The 16,701-nt window shown below is 49.3% G+C and overlaps 1 protein-coding gene across 6 annotated transcripts in view; it reads right to left on the bottom strand.

Moving 5' to 3' along the window:
* Positions 1-16,357, bottom strand: part of CDK19 (cyclin dependent kinase 19) — a 192,494-nt gene extending 176,137 nt beyond the window's left edge. For 4 of the 6 annotated variants that reach the window (XR_012645069.1, XR_012645070.1, XR_012645071.1 and 1 more), the window contains exon 1: positions 16,111-16,357. Coding sequence is in view for 2 of the 6 variants with exons in the window: in XM_074990744.1 (XP_074846845.1) it covers positions 16,111-16,251 (141 nt within the window). In the remaining 4 variants the exon portion in view is untranslated. Of the gene's footprint in view, positions 1-15,708; positions 15,726-16,110 lie in introns of those variants that run through there. The other 2 variants (XM_074990745.1, XM_074990746.1) reach the window with 2 other exon arrangements.
* Positions 16,358-16,701: the final 344 nt, after the last annotated feature.

Here is a 16,701-nt window from a genome sequence, read left to right as displayed (position 1 = left end):
ATTTCAGGATCTCTCAGGAGTCTCATTCTGATCTTAAACCTTTAGAGAAAGACAAGTCAGAAACACCCAAAACTAAAGAGTTTAGAAATCCTATCGCTCTTCAGTTCCCTGCCCTCAACTCCATTTAATGATAACATTTCCATCATGCACTGTAAATCATAGAACCCATCAATGCGCTCAACTGTCAGTTCCTTTTGATGAAGAAAAGCATTCAACTACGCAGAGCTCTAAAGACTACCTGACTAGATCTAGACAGCAGAGGGAATTTTGTAAGATCATATCTTACAAGAAACAGAAGTGAAAGGCAAGTAGCTTTTCCTCCTCTATAGATATCATCACAAGCATCTTAGTCTGGGACAGTAAAATAGCTCAAGGGATCCCCCATCTCGTAAGGGCAGCAATACACATTGCACCATGCATAGTCAAAAATACAAGCCAAGTATTTGTCCAAATATGGTGCTTTAAATAAAACAAACATCAAGGACATATGCCTAGGTCTCCTTAATTTAAAAACTAGAGAAGTCAAACAGGGTACACTAAAAGAAACAAAGGCTACAAGAGAGTGGGAGAGTTTGACCCTCTCTGTTCACAGGCATTTTTACTTTGGGAAAATACATGGCCTATGAGAGACAAGTACCTAGCAGCATCTTGTCATGATTAGAATATCTGAGATTTCCAGTTAATCCCTCCCTCCCTATGATAAGGCTCGTATTATCTAGGTCAAGTATACAACTGAAACAGATAGTAATGTTCCAGGAATAAATGTCAAGAAGTATTTGGACTACCTATACTTTGTGAGACATGGGCCAGAAGCCAGCAAGCCAAGTTACTTTGATCACTTACGGAGTGAGCCAGTTCCATTAGTAAAGACTGATAGAGAATAATATGAGAGACATAACAAGAGAGAATATCGCAAAGAGCTGAGAGGGAATTTTAGGCTCTCACTAAATGATGCAGTATAGAGCAAAACTGGTAGCTCCATTTCAAATACCAATCCTCCAGTGGTTGGATGACTATTTCAAACAACTGTGTCAGCAAATGACTGGTGCCAAATTTGTTGGGGGCTAAGTAATGACTGAGCCTTGAACAACATCGAAAACTACAAGGACATTACTTAGTCCCTGACAGTCTGGTGATGCACTTATTTGGCAGTCAAAAAGTTCCATTTCAACTGAGTGGGGTTGGTGGGGGAAAACAAATTACTTTCAGACCTGCAGAATTCTCCAATATAGACAAGACCTTTGCCGGGTGGCAACACCCTTATTTCTCTCATTTACCCTGTAGGCACATCTGCAGCTAGTGCTGCTGTTCAGTGTCCTGCTACTATAAAATCATTTCTCCTGAACCACTGCTGGATTCTCCCACTGGTCACCACAAGGTATCAGACCAATTCAAGAGTGGGACTTCATTGCTGAGTCTCACGGTGCTATAACCAAAAATGTCATTGTTCTTGGGAGGGCATGCTTACACTTTTGGGAGACTTGAGGGCCTTGTGGTCTTAAGCATTGTGACTTGGGTCAACCGGGCCATGCATCCTAAGAAGGGGTACTAGGCATGAATCTGTAAACCCTAGTGTGTGTCCATCTTGTAGTTTGGCCTCAGATGCTATTCAAACCCAAGAGGCATGAAGCACACAGGATCCTAAAGCTTGGTTCCAACACAGGAACCTGGTGTCAGGCCACAAGAAGGGCTGTAACTTTCCTTCATTCTTCTTGAAGAATAAGGGCTTTGATACAAAAGCATCATGCTAAGGTCTTCTGCAATACAGTTACAGTACACTCATCCCTCACTATATAAGCACAATTGGTTCCCAACTTTCTGCTCGTAGGCGAAAACTTGTAAGAGGGACACTAACTTCCCATTAAAATACATGTAAAAGTCTCTGATTTATTCCAAGGGCTCGTAATTCGGCGAAGGAGTGGCAGCATGTGGCATTGCTTTTGAAACGTAAGTGAACTTTGGGCTTGGGGCGGGGTTAGAAAGGATTAAAGGCTGCGGGTAGTTTGGGGCCATGGGCAGTAGGGAGGGTTAAAACCTGGTGGCAGGTTGGGTCTGTAGGGCAGACGGGGGAGGTGGGTTAAGGCTGCAGCAGATTGGATCCAAAGGGAGGTCTTGGTGTTAAGGCTCCGGTGAGCTGGATCCGTGGGGCGCGGGTTTAGGCTATTGCAGGTTGGGCACATGGGGCGGGTGGGGGTGGGTTAAGGCTGCAGCAGGTTGGGGCTGTGGAGCAGGCGGGATGTTCAGGTTGCAGCGCGTTGGGGCCGTGGAGCCGGCGGAATGTTAAGGTTGCAGCGGGTTGGGGCCGTGGAGCCAGCAGAGGGTTCAGGTTGTGGTGGGTTGAATGTACAGGGCCAGCGGGGGGTTCAGGCCGAGGAAGGTGGGCTCTACGGGGCCAGCGGGGGTTCAGGCTAGGGTGGGTAGGGTCTGCAGGGTTGGGGGGGTAAGGCTCATAATAGCAGGCAGGGGGAGTTTACTCGTCTAGTGAGCAAAGGTAAGTATATGTGTCCCTCGTTTTAACGAGTACTCATAAACAAAGTACTCGTTTAATAAGAGACGCATGTACACCTGATTGCAGCATCTTCAGTTTGCACTGACTAGCACAGCAAAGCCAACTGAATAGGAAAAAAATAATCCAGTCTGTTCTAAAGTCCATCTTATGTACAGTTAACAAAAGTCTTCATGGATAATGTCTTTTTTTCAGTCTCCAACATTAGCTAAAACTATGCAATTTATATGAACTAATCATTCAGCATAAGTGCTCCGAATGCCAACATTTTTTACCCATTACACTACCATTCTGCATAACAGAACAATAAAATCATATCACTGTTGTGCTTTGCAATATTCCAGTTATTCAGCATTGACGCCAAATTATTGCACACAAAACATGTAAGCTGACCTGAATTCTTTGTTCTCTGCCTGTACAAGTTAAGCAAAGGGTACTATTTTAAGAAATCCACTTGCATTGCTCTTTATGGGCAGAATTTTGAGTGCTAAAGTTTGGAACAAGGTACTTGGAATTAAGCAGTCCCTCACCATTTAAGCTGATACACTTTTATAAGACATTTATCTGTATTTCAAGATGATGAGCTATAGATCAACTTTCAGAACTCAATTTTTGCTTCATCTGGCAGACTACACAACCCATCAGAGCAACATGAAAAAGAATGGGAGAAATGGAGAGAGCATATTAAGGTAGATCAATTCTAACTGTAGCATGCTTGGTTATTATTAATGTGATTCAGACTAAAGACAGTATTTAAAATACTTTTACCGTCACTCCTAAATACCCAGATGAAGAACTACATTCAAATGGAGTTAAGGTTACAATATGCATTGTTATTTAGGATAAAAATATTAGAGAATATGTTGCAATTATCCCAAATTAGACAAGTGAATCATAACTGCTTATTATCCCAGAATGGATTAAACTTATATTTCATCACCATCATCCACAACCATGGTCTCAGTGCCCTTTGATGTCTGATGCTTCTGTCACTATTTCCTTCCATCTTTCCCTGTCCCTTGCAGAGTGACTTAGTTTCTATAGACTAGAAACTGATATTTAAACAGCATCAAAACATTTTCTCCCAGTCTTCTCCTATAGAGCAGAATTAAGGTTGCTTGGGTGTAGATTTTCATACCCTTTCAAGAAATGAAGTTCTACTGACACGTTTGTAGTGTAGACCTTCGCTGAACAAAAAATTGCCAATTTTTAGAAATTCTTAAATTTTGCTTATGACTCTAAACCTTTAATTTTCAGTTGATTTACTTTGCATTTCACAACACTGTTACTCAACTTCACCATTTGCCCCTGGAAATTTCAAACACTAATATGACACAAGCAAAAAAAAAAAAAAAGGATGACATTTTAAAACCACAAGAGTTGGGACAGAGGCCTAGGATCCTGCACATTAGCTAAAATCTCTAAAAATAAATTTCTTTTAAGTGAAAAGAGTAATACTGGTGACACTCTACCAGAGGTAGGGATGCTACCAGAAGTAAATGCATAAGAAAGGCTTAGGGCTTACCTACACTACAAAATCAGGTTGGTTTAACTTAGTTTGACCCACAGCTGCAGCATTTATGAAATCTGGTAAATGTAGATATCAATAGCTTTCTCCCCTTTTTGCTAATTCTTGCATAAAAGTAACTGTCCTCAAGTAGACACTGAAGCAGATTGAGCATTCTTTCCCTCACATATATCACTATTGAAACAAATCTTTTTACTATTTTGTTCCATCCATGGTGAAACCTGAGATATGAAAAAAAAAGCTAGTTTTGTTTCAATTCTTGAATACTAGCAACCAAGGTCAAGAGAGGACACATACTAATGAAACAGAAAGCAAAGTTCACAATCTAATCATGTAAAGAAAAAAATATTTTTCCCATTCAGTGTTTGAGTTAACTGAGGGAGCAGAGGACTGTGGGAAATAGAGGAGAAATTATGCTGACTATTCAGCTCCTAATCACCCCAATTCAGTCTCGCTTCTCCAACATTTTCCTGACACCAAGTTATCATAGATTTAAAACCTACCATGGCAAATATGAACTTATTTTTTCTTTTCTTTCTCCTCTCTGTAACACAAACTATCATCTATGTGCCTTGAGCTGGTAAATTATCCATTCCTTGACGGTCCCCCTCTTCTCTCTTCAGTAAGGCTGGGTCTACACTTGCTGCAGAAGATTGAATGCTTACGTTCAATCTTTCAGGGTGCTGAAGCATGAAATGGCACACTTTGGGGTCACTGGCGACCCTGGAACTCCTTGCAAGCCACAAGGATTAAGAAATGCGACCATGAGGATCGCTCCTGTCAGTATTTTGCAGTGAGGACTGGGACAAATATCAATGGCTGCAAAATTGATTTTTGGTATGCAACTGCATACCTAAAATTGCATAGCAGCCATCGATATTCAATGTAAGTGTAGACCCAACCTAAGTCAACCACCAGGTACAAACTATTTAGACACGAAGAGCTCTGTGTAGCTCCAAAGCTCATCTCTTTCACCAACAGAAACTGGTATCTCATCTATGCACCTCTCATATTCTTGGCCCAACATGGCAAAACTGTTTTGGTGGAAGATGCCCAAAATAAGATTAGCAAATATATATATCAAAGCTGAAACCAAGCATCTTCCACATCAAAGACTGAATCAAGAATACCATCCAACACCTATGGATTTACATTTTATTCTAATTCAAAGAGAATTTAATCTAAACCACACATTGTCACTCCTCTCAAATGGTAATGATAAATCTAAATTGCAATTAAAAATACTTTACCGTACGTTGCACGACTCTGCCTGTGATTTCCCTATATAATGAATATTATTCATCAATTGTAACATTTGCATTACGCTGATTTTACTCAAATTATTCTATTATAGCACACAACCCCAATCATACCTTTCCGAAATATTATTTATTTGCAGTAGAATAGTTATCACTGTTTTAATTCTGAAGAATTAAAAGAAAACAATTAAGGGTATGCACACTGATGACCAAGATAATTTATCATCATTTATGATGAAGCAGAACAGAATAAGCTACTAAAAGAGAACCACAAAGATATTGTTACTTGTCAACTAATGTGCATTATCTCTTAACGTGTCCTTTCTTTCTTTCCCCCATTCTTTAATCTACCTAATGACTTTTATTTGTGGAACATTTAAATTCAAATTGCAAGCTCTTCAGAGCACGGATCCTGTCTAACTTGTTTATGTGAAGTTCCTAATGTTCCTGGACACTAAATAAAAATCAGTTCCTTCTCTACAGCTCAACCACTTACCATCCATCCACTTTTAATTTTCTCATACATAAGCAGAGGGGGAAAATTATTTTAGTATTTCCCATGCACAGACAAACACTTATTCCTTACAATATTAATCTCAGTACAAGCACTCCCTGGAGTTATGAACATCTGTGCTATGAACATCAGCACATGTGAATACTCACCTGGAGCATCAGGGGAGCAGGCAAGAGGCACAGGTGTAAATATGGGCCGGAGGACTGTGTTTAGTCCCGTCTCCTGCCCACGTGCCTCCCCACCCCCAGACTCTGCACCAGTTCTGGTACCCATCCCCACCCTTCCCTCCCCACCCCCACGGGCTCAGTGCCAGCCCTCATGTTCTACCAGCTGGACTCCCCCGCCTCACTTCTCTCCAGATGCCCCCTGCTTCTCCAGAGTCTTCCTGTCCATATTTATCCCTCCTAGTGAGCAGGGAATGGATGAAGAGCCCACAGATGGAGGCAGGGGCAGCCAGACAGCTTCTGGAGCTGGTGCTGAAGTCACTGGAGGGGGGGGGTGCAGCTGAGAAATAATGCTAGCTGCAAGAGTCAGACCTGGGCAGTAGGTAGCGGGGAGCAGCCACTGAGGAAAGGGGCTGGGGCTGCTGGAGTCAGTGCTGAGTCTGCAGGTTGGGTGGGAGCGGGAAGAAGCCAGGCAATGGGGCTGGCTGCAGAAGCTGGCACAGAGTCTATGGGGGAAGGGGACAGGCAGGGGATGCCAAGAAGCTCCCTTCAGAATCTCCACTTACCTCATCATCATTCTCTAATTAAACCAGCCTTTCCTCAAATACCAGCATTCAAGGTTAAATAAAAAAAATATTTCTTAATCAACGTACTGTTTTCCTGTGTTGTTTCATTACTAGTTTTGCAACAGTATTGTTTTCTGCTATTGTTCATTGCAAATACACAGTATTTCAGGCACATCATGGGTCAAACAGACTTTTGTGGGTTAGCCTGGGAACCTAACTACCATTTATAACACTGTTTCTATGAGAAAATGTATTCCAAGTTCCGAACAACTGACTCACAAACTGGAACACGGCCATTCGTAAGTTGGAGATTTCCTCTTCCTCTAGTATTATTCCTGACTGATTTTCAAAGGGAATTAGAAGTTGACATGGCTGAAACAACCTTGTGTTTGTTGTCATATCACATGACATAAGGGAAGAAGGGACTTTTAACCACTCTTTCAGACAACTTGTAAAGGGCGATTTAAAAATATAGGTTTACATACTAACATAAGCACACACAAATGTCAAGTCAACTAATATGCTGTGTGCAGCAACATAGGAAATTTTACTTTGGTAAAGTACATGGCAGTACATATTCAAAATGTCAAAAAGCACAACAGCCCATTGAAGAGGCACAAGTCTCTGAACAGGGTATGTGTGGGTAAGTTGTGCCATCTGGGTTCTATCCCTGCTCTTCTACAACTTGCAGTATGGCACAATAAAGGGAAAAAAAACATGATTTTTTGAAAAAAGTTGATTTTCAGTTTATTACAGTAAGCTTTTCTTTTTTCAAATCAACCTGTTTAAAATTAAATCTGAATTTAATATAAAATATGGTAAGGCCTAACCTTCTTATAAAATATTTAAATAAAATTATGCAGCTTTACGTTTAATTAAATTCTAATTACTGTCCTAACACAGCTTGACATAAATCAAGTGTCCCTTGAAGATGTGCAGGATCCAGGCTTTGACTAGGACGTGCTTAATGTAAGTGGCTCCTGGCCACTAGCCCAGCAGGACCCTTGGGCAGACTCCCTACCTGCCACAGCCTCCGCCCACCACTCAAAGCAGCTAGAGCCATAGTCTGCAGTGCATCCCTTTTGGGGACAGGGACATCAGGTCTCTGCTTTCCACCCTTTCGGCTCCCGTTGGCTAGTTTCCATCTACATGTACATACATATATCACAGAACTGGAAGGGACCTTGAGAGGTCATTGAGTCCAGTACACTGCACTCACAGCAGGACCTGACAGATTAGGCTCCCTAAAGGACTGAGCTCACAACCCTGGGTTTACAAGGCCAATGGGCAGAACTCTAACCACTGCGTTTACAGTCAGTCCTTTGTATAGCAACAATGCAGTTTAAATGGTAACCCCTTTGTATTCACTTTTGCAAAACTCCACTATAATGATGCAAGTCTAAAGATTTAGTTTTCTGTGGGAAGGTAAGAATTCACAAGTGTCTTTAAAAACTGACTATGTACAGAACTGCTCTACAAATTCACCATTCCACGCACCACAGATTCTCTTCCTCATGCACACATCCATAAAGAGTACATAATAGTTCTATTTAAAAAAAGGGAGGTAGAGGAAGCTATTCAACAAGAACTATCCTATGTTCCCATCCATCTGATTGATTTGTGAGGTATTTAAAATTATTATACTCTTCAATAAGTGTGCATGCTCTCTGAAGAGTAGATCAACATTTGAGTTTTTAAAACCTCATTACTCACAGAATTGCCATATAATGCCATACAATGAAATGAGACAATCAAGGGCTAGTAATAGCTACCTGGGCACTACCATCCCATACCTGTGCACCATCATAAGAAGAAGAACAGTACATTTAATTCTGGGCCTGGCTATCTGCTAGTGTGAAGTCATATACATCTAACAACTTACAACCTCATCAAAATTATAGCAGTTCTATACAGTAGAGACAACAAAAGTAAGAAAAAAAAACCCACAGCTGGTGTAATGGAGTGGGGGGAGTGCATGTGTGAGTCAGGCTGGATGTCTGAGGCAAGCAGCAGCTCCCAGTGGCTAAGGATGACCCTGGGGCTACAACTGGCAGGTGACACCTCTGCCTGAACAAAGAGCGGGGAGGAGCTGAGCTGGGTTTTGAATCGGGGGCGGCAGTTAGAGGCTAGGAAAAGGGAGAGCTGGAAGGCAGCCAGCCTGAGGAGGGGGAAGCTACACCCCAGAGGGGCACCCCTCGGGGTCTTCTCCCCAGGACAGGTTGGAAGGACTGTCTCTGGCTGCTATGCTGTTGCTTCTGTGAGAAACTGGGCATCTATTGCCTAATAAACCTGCTGTTGTACCTGCTGAGTGAGAGTCTCTCCTGCCAGTGGACGGGGTGCAGTGCAGGGGGACCCCTGAACCCCATCACACTGGTGTCAGGAGTGGGATGCACTGCACCCACGGATGAGCTCCCAGCAGTGGCTGACTGAGCACCAGAGAAGGAAGGAGTCTCACAAGAGCCAGAGGGGGAACAGAGCCATTCCTGCAGCTGCTGCTGGTGAGTGGATACCCCGGGAGATTGCGGGGAGATGAATTATACCTGACTCCTGAAGGCAGAGCTACCGGGGCTGTGCAGAGAGAGGGGTCTGACCGTGGGGAAGGCGACCAAGGCCCAGCTGATTGCACAGCTGGAAGAGAATGACCAATCCGGGGGGGCAGAGCCTGTCCCGGCAGAAAGTGGCCAGTCAGCCTCGGGAAGCGTTTCGGATTCTCCGACAGGAGCAGGGGCTCGACGCCGTCAGACAGACACGGTGCCCGCCAGGTCGCGCTCAGCTAGCGGTGGTCCATCGCGGGCAGAGTCCCCTGCCGCAGAGCTGCGACAGCTGGAACTCGAGGTGAAATTAAAGGAACTGGAGCACCAGGAACGGGAAAGAGAGCGTGAGCGCCAGGAACGGGAAAGAGAGCGTGAGCATGAGCGCCAGGAATGAGAAAGAGAGCGTGAGCACGAGCGCCAGCTACAAGAGACACAACGGGAGGAGAAAGAACGAGAACGGAAGGAGAGAGAGCGAGAGCGTGAGGAGAGAGAGCGAGAGCGAGAGCATGAGCGAACCATGGCAGAGGCGAGACGCCAAGAGGCCCCAGCTGCGGTAAGCGGGGAGAGGGCCAGACGGATCGGGGTGGCCAGTCACTTGGAGACGCGTGTGCTGGCCCAGTGTCGGGACACAGGGGACATGGACGAGTTCCTTACCGCCTTTGAGCGAGCCTGTGAGTTGCATGAGGTTCCCCCAGATGAGTGGCTCCGGCACCTCACCCCCTTGCTGGGCCAGAAGGGCGCAGCGGTGCTCAGCCAGCTGGTGGGGCTGCAGCCTGGGGACTATGAACGGTTCAAACAGGCCCTGCTGCATAAGTTCGGGCTGACTCCGGAGATGTACAAGAAGAAGTTCCAGGAGGCGCAGAAGAGGCCAGAGGAAACCCATGTAGATACAACCGCCCGCCTGAAGCAATACTACCAGAAGTGGGTGTTCGGAATGGGAGTCCAGTCCGTAGAGGACCTGATCGAGCTGGCGGTCATGGAGCGATTCTACGAGATGTGCGCACCTGACCTGAGGGTGTGGCTCGTGGACCGGAAGCCAGGGGACTCACATGATGCAGGGAAACTGGCAGATGACTTCACAAACAGCCGGGCCAGGTTTGAGAGTGAGCCCCACAAAGAGAGGGAGTCTCGGACAGAGAGGGAGTCCCGGAGGGAGAGGGAGTCCTGGAGAAACCGAGAATCTCAGAGAGACCAGTCCCTAACTGTACGACAGAGGGGACCACCTCTTGGGCAAGCCCAGGAAAGAGGGGCCAGCCACCCACCCCCCAGAGAGCCAAACAGAGCCCGGACAGAGCAGCCGGCCCGAGGGACACAAGACCCAGGCTGTTATCGCTGTGGGCGAAAGGGGCATAGAGCAGCCCAGTGCCCCAGGCTCCCAGACAGGTTGAGCAGGCCGGGGGGTCATGGAGTCAACTGGTGGGGTCCCAGAAGCCAGAGGGGCTGGCGGCCAAGGCGGGTGGTGCTGACAATGGGCACTCGGATTGGGCCGAGTCCGCCCCACAGACCGGCTCCTCAGGGGGACCAAATGCTCAGAGGCCAGTTTACAGAGTGGGGGCGGCAATGCCTCTGTGGAGCAAGTGTCTCAAACACCTCGAGGTAGACGGGAAAAAGGTCACGGGGTTCTGGGACACAGGCGCTGACGTGACGCTGGCCCGACCCGGGGTGGTGGCACCGGGCTGCATGATACCCGATTCCCACCTGACGATAACAGGAATTGATGGGACCCCTTTCAAGGTGCCCATGGCGAGGGTGCACCTGAAATGGGGGAAGAAGGAAGGCCCCAAGGAAGTGGGCGTGCACAGCCATTTGCCGGCGGATGTACTGATGGGGGCTGACCTGGAGAACTGGCAAGGTGAACGCCCTCGTGCCCTGGTCCTGACCCGTAGCCAAAGAAAACGAGGGGTGCGCTCCCCAGATTCAGGGGTACAGGCCCAGCCAAAGTCACAGGAGCCACAGGGGCCAACCCTGAGAGAAAGGGGGCCCCCCAGAAACCAGACCTCACAGGCCAGGGGTGCTGGAGCCAGGCAGGGATGGGGAAGTAGCATCTGCTCCTGCCCGAGCGGAAGAATTCCAGGCAGAGCAGCAGAGAGACCCCTCCTTGCAGAAGCTGAGGGAACCGGCCAGTCTCAGCCCAGCTCCACAGCTGGGGGAGGGCTGCAAGGAGAGATTCCTGTGGGAAAAGGGATTCCTGTACCGGGAATGGGCTCCCAGACGCAAAGCGGAGCCATGGAAGGTCCAGAGGCAACTGGTGGTTCCCCAAAAGTACCGGCGCAGGCTGCTGTACCTAGCCCATGATGTCCCGCTCGCAGGACACCAGGGGATCCACCGCACCAGGAGAAGGTTGCTACAGAACTTTTTCTGGCCAGGGATCTTTGCAGCTGTCCGTCTGTATTGCCTGTCCTGCGATCCCTGCCAGAGGGTGGGGAAGAGCCGGGACAAGGGGAAAGCTGCCTTGAGGCCACTGCCCATCATAGAGGAGCCTTTCCAGAAAGTGGCTATAGACATAGTGGGCCCCTTCAGCAAGGCAACGCGTTCGGGGAAGAAATATATTTTGGTAGTGGTAGATTTTGCCACGCGATACCCAGAAGCAGTGGCCTTGACCTCTATCGACGCTGACACCGTGGCAGATGCACTGCTGTCCATTTTCAGCAGAGTGGGGTTCCCCAAGGAGGTCCTCACAGATCAGGGGTCCAACTTCATGTCGGCCCTACTGCAAAGCTTGTGGGACAAGTGTGGGGTCCGGCACACCTGGGCCACAGCCTACCACCCGCAGACCAATGGGCTGGTGGAGAGGTTCAATGGGACTCTGAAGCAGATGCTGAGAACCTTCATGAATCAATACCCCCATGACTGGGACAAGTACTTACCCCACCTGCTGTTTGCATACAGGGAGGTGCCCCAGGAATCCACGGGGTTCTCCCCGTTTGAGCTGCTGTACGGAAGGAGGGTACGGGGACCCTTGGACTTGCTCAGAGAAGAGTGGGAGGGGACGGCCTCTCCTGAAGGGGAGTCAGTGGTACAGTATGTACTGACCTTCCAGGAAAAACTCACCGAGCTCATGGGCCTGGCCAGGGAGAACCTCTCCATGGCCCAAAGGAAGCAAAAGTTCTGGTATGACCGTAACGCCAGGGCCCAAGCCTATGCCACCGGGGATCAAGTGATGGTCCTTGTACCTGTGCGGCGGAACAAGCTGCAAGCGGCCTGGGATGGGCCCTTCAAGGTTGTCAAACAGCTAAATGACGTGAATTATGTGGTGGAACTGTCAAACCGGGCCCACAGCCACCGGCTCTATCATGTGAACATGATGAAACCTTACTGGGACAGACAGAACTTGGTGCTGGCCGTGTGCAGACACTGGGAGGGGCAGGGGGATGATCCCTTGGTGGATTTACTCACAAGGACTGGAGCCAGCTCCTTGCTGGAGTCTATTCCCCTCTCAGACCAGCTGACCCCTGCCCAGCAGATGGAGATCAAGGAGGTGCTGCATTCGCATCAACAGCTGTTCTCGGACAGACCCGGATGCACTGACCTGGCTGTCCACCGAATAGAGACAGGCACCCACGCCCCTATCAAGTGTGTGCCATTCAGAGCCACAGGGAGGACGGCTCAGGACATAGAACGGGAGGTTGAAGACATGCTGGCTCTGGGGGTGATCCAACCCTCGTCCAGCCCCTGGGCCTCTCCCGTGGTGTTAGTCCCTAAAAAAGATGGGTCTGTTCGGTTTTGTGTGGACTATCGTAAGCTTAACGCCATCACTGTCTCGGACGCCTACCCCATGCCCAGGCCTGATGACCTTTTAGACAAGCTGGGGGGAGCCCGTTACCTCACCACCATAGACCTCACCAAGGGGTACTGGCAAGTGCCATTAGACCAAGATGCCCGGCTGAAGTCGGCTTTCATCACTCCTGTGGGGCTCTACGAGTTCCTGGTCCTGCCCTTTGGCCTCAAGGGGGCACCCACTACCTTCCAGCGTCTGGTGGACCAGCTACTGAAAGGGATGGAGAGCTTTGCCCTGGCTTACATGGACGACATTTGCATCTTCAGCCAGACGTGGGAGGACCATGTGTCCCAAGTCAAGCAGGTGCTGGACCGACTCCAGAAGGCCGGTCTGACTATCAAGGCAGGGAAGTGCAAGGTGGGAATGGCTGAGGTGACCTACCTGGGCCACAAGGTGGGCAGCGGCTGCTTAAAGCCAGAGCCAGCTAAAGTGGAGGCTGTCAGAGATTGGCCAACACCCCAAACTAAGAAACAGGTCCAGGCCTTCATTGGGATGGCGGGGTACTACCGGAGGTTTGTGCCCCACTTTAGCTCCATCGCAGCACCCCTCACGGAGCTGTGTAAAAAGGGAAAGCCTGACAAGGTGGTCTGGACCGAGCAGTGCCAAGAGGCCCTCTGCGCGCTGAAGGAGGCTCTGGTCAGGGCCCCAGTGCTGGCAAATCCAGACTTCAACAAGCCCTTCCTGGTGTTCACCGATGCCTCAGACGTGGGGCTGGGGGCGGTGCTAATGCAAGTGAATGACAAAGGGGAGAAACACCCCATCGTGTACCTGAGTAAGAAGCTGTTGCCCCGGGAGCAGAACTACGCGGCCATAGAGAAGGAATGTCTGGCCATGGTGTGGGCACTGGGGAAGCTGCAGCCGTACCTGTTTGGACGGCGTTTCACCGTGTACACCGATCACTCACCCCTGACCTGGCTGCATCACATGAAAGGGGCCAACGCCAAGCTCCTGCGGTGGAGTCTGCTCCTGCAGGACTACGACATGGAGGTGGTCCACGTCAAGGGGAACAACAACACCATAGCCGATGCCCTGTCACGCAGGGAGGGCCCCGAACTTCCCCAGGTCACTGGCTAAGTGACCCCGCTCAGTGCGGTCTGGAAGAGGGGAGAGATGTAATGGAGTGGGGGGAGTGCATGTGTGAGTCAGGCTGGATGTCTGAGGCAAGCAGCAGCTCCCAGTGGCTAAGGATGACCCTGGGGCTACAACTGGCAGGTGACACCTCTGCCTGAACAAAGAGCGGGGAGGAGCTGAGCTGGGTTTTGAATCGGGGGCGGCAGTTAGAGGCTAGGAAAAGGGAGAGCTGGAAGGCAGCCAGCCTGAGGAGGGGGAAGCTACACCCCAGAGGGGCACCCCTCGGGATCTTCTCCCCAGGACAGGTTGGAAGGACTGTCTCTGGCTGCTATGCTGTTGCTTCTGTGAGAAACTGGGCATCTGTTGCCTAATAAACCTGCTGTTGTACCTGCTGAGTGAGAGTCTCTCCTGCCAGTGGACGGGGTGCAGTGCAGGGGGACCCCTGAACCCCATCACAGCTGGTTATCCTTTTGAATTTTAAAAACAATTTTGATCAACTCTGGAAGTGCCAGTGCTTCACTGACAGCACACAATACCCATACCGGTTGAACCTCTCTAGTCTAGCACCCTCAGGACTTGACTGGTGCTGAACAAGAGAATTTGCTGGACCATGCGAGGTCAATATTGTCTAGCTGCACCATCAAGACTTCCACCGCTTACTAGGCTATTAGAAGACCTCTAAGTGTAAATTACAGCTAAACAACAGCACAGAAGACAGAGAGCCAGGACTGGTGGCCGTAAACAAACTTTAGGGGATCACAAGAAACTTGACCACACCCACCGTAAGTGGTCACCCACATAACAAAAGTCATGCTGGATCACAGATGTTGCCAGACGAGAGAGGTTTAGCCTGTACTTAAAAATGTCACACATTTAGTAGGCATACTGAATTACCTCACTAGGACAACAAGGTTTTTTTTTTTAGCACTGTCTTACCAAGTTTCTATGAGAATGTTCTATTAAATGTATCACAAAATAAATATGGGACACTAGGCACCACTACATTACTGAACAGCTAACAAATTTCATACCATTAACATTTCTGGGGCTTGGAAAGAACACATTTATTCAAAAACATCATAAGATATTTGAAGTAGCACTTGATTAAGATCTCCACTTGTCCTCAAACAGAACGCACTAAGCTAGCATTAATATACCCAGAACACGCTTGAATTTGATTCCCCCGACACCCAGAAGTGGATTGTTGCTTAGTTTTGTCTATTTTGCTAAAACTCTCAAGGCCTGCTTTGGACATTGTACATAGGTGCTTACTCAATACATTTATGAGCTATATTAAGCCTGGATGTACCAGTCAGTGGAGTTGCACATGCATTGCCCCATCACCACCAGCCAAAGTTATATTTTGTAGAACTCTTTATGTAGAAAATCCAGTTTTCTACATTTGAATAGCAGCATTTACAAAACTTTTTCAAGAATTAGGTTTCTTTAGGTGATTTATTCCTTGGCCTCTCAATGCCTCATGGAGTTCATGTGGAACAGTAAAGTTACTGGGTGGAACATGGGTTGTGGGTAAATTGCTAGTACCCATCTTTGACAGGGAGAAAGTACAGACAGACCGACACACATGCACGTTACCACCAAGGTTAGTGCAGTCCATCCTGAAGCCCCTATCCCAGCCCCCAGACTTTCTCCCACCCACACCACAAGGGCTCACCCCCAGTCTCTATGATACCCAACTTAACCCCAGGGCTGTGCTATCTCCTTTCCTCCCCCTAACCCCCTCCAACTCCATACCCTAGCTCTCCTCCTCCCACGGCCAACCCCCACCTTCACGCTCCGCTTCGACTACACCCCCGCGCAGGGAGTCACCATCTTCAGCTCTCCGTTCGCATCCAGGCTTACCCACACCTGCCCCCCCCCAACCCCACCCCACACACAGCCACGCTCCACCCCCTCCCGGGAGTGAGGAGTTCTGGGCATTCCCACTGGCAGGGGGCGCGGCACCGAGCACCGCCCAGCCCCACTGTCACTGCCTCCCTCGGGGGCCACAGACAACCAGCCACCCGAGGCTGCAGGGACGAGAGGGTGCCCGGACCCTGCGGCCAGGCACCAGGGTCGCCGGCGTGAGGCGCATAAAGGGACTCTCATCACCGCCGCCGTCCCCCCAGAGAGCCGGGACACTCGCGGCGGAGGGGGGCGAGCCAGGAGCCCCCGCCGCGTCCCTCTTACCCGTCCTTGCGCCGCGCCTTGAAGACGTGCCCGTAGGTGCCTCTCCCCACTTTGCAGCCTTCGTACTCGAACAGATCCTCCACCCGCTCGCGCTCGGCCGCCAGCTTGGATTTGAACTCGTAGTCCATGTCGCTCACCCATGGGGGAGGGGGCGCGGCGGGATCAGCGCCCCCACCGCCGAGAGCCCCGTCCCTGCACCATTTCCCGGGGTGGGTTGGGGGGGGTTGGTGTGGGGTTTTTTTTTGGTCCGCTCCGCCGCCACCCACTTCAACTGGGGTGGCTCGAAGCGTGACGCGGGGCATTCTGGGATTGGTAGTGCGTTTGGCGCCGCAGAGCCAAAGGTTCTACGGTCGTGTGAACTACATTTCCCAGCATGCCCTGCACCCCTCAGTCCCTGCCGGCGCCTGCGCTCTACGCTACCCAGGCTGCTGAATGTTTCCGCGGGCGCTGGGAAGTTGCTGACTCTTCACTTTGCCCGGCCGAGGCGGGAGCCGCCACTACACGAGAGCTGGGAAGGGGCTTCGCAGCGAGACCGGACTCCAAACCTGCGCCTCAGCCCTTTGCCGGAGGGGGAGGGGAAAGAATCTGATG

The sequence above is a fragment of the Carettochelys insculpta genome, chromosome 3, assembly GCF_033958435.1.
Source record: "Carettochelys insculpta isolate YL-2023 chromosome 3, ASM3395843v1, whole genome shotgun sequence".
In the NCBI taxonomy this organism is placed as follows: Eukaryota; Metazoa; Chordata; order Testudines; family Carettochelyidae; genus Carettochelys; species Carettochelys insculpta.
Note: the sequence above shows the minus strand (reverse complement) of the source record. Positions and strands in the feature narration are given on the sequence as shown.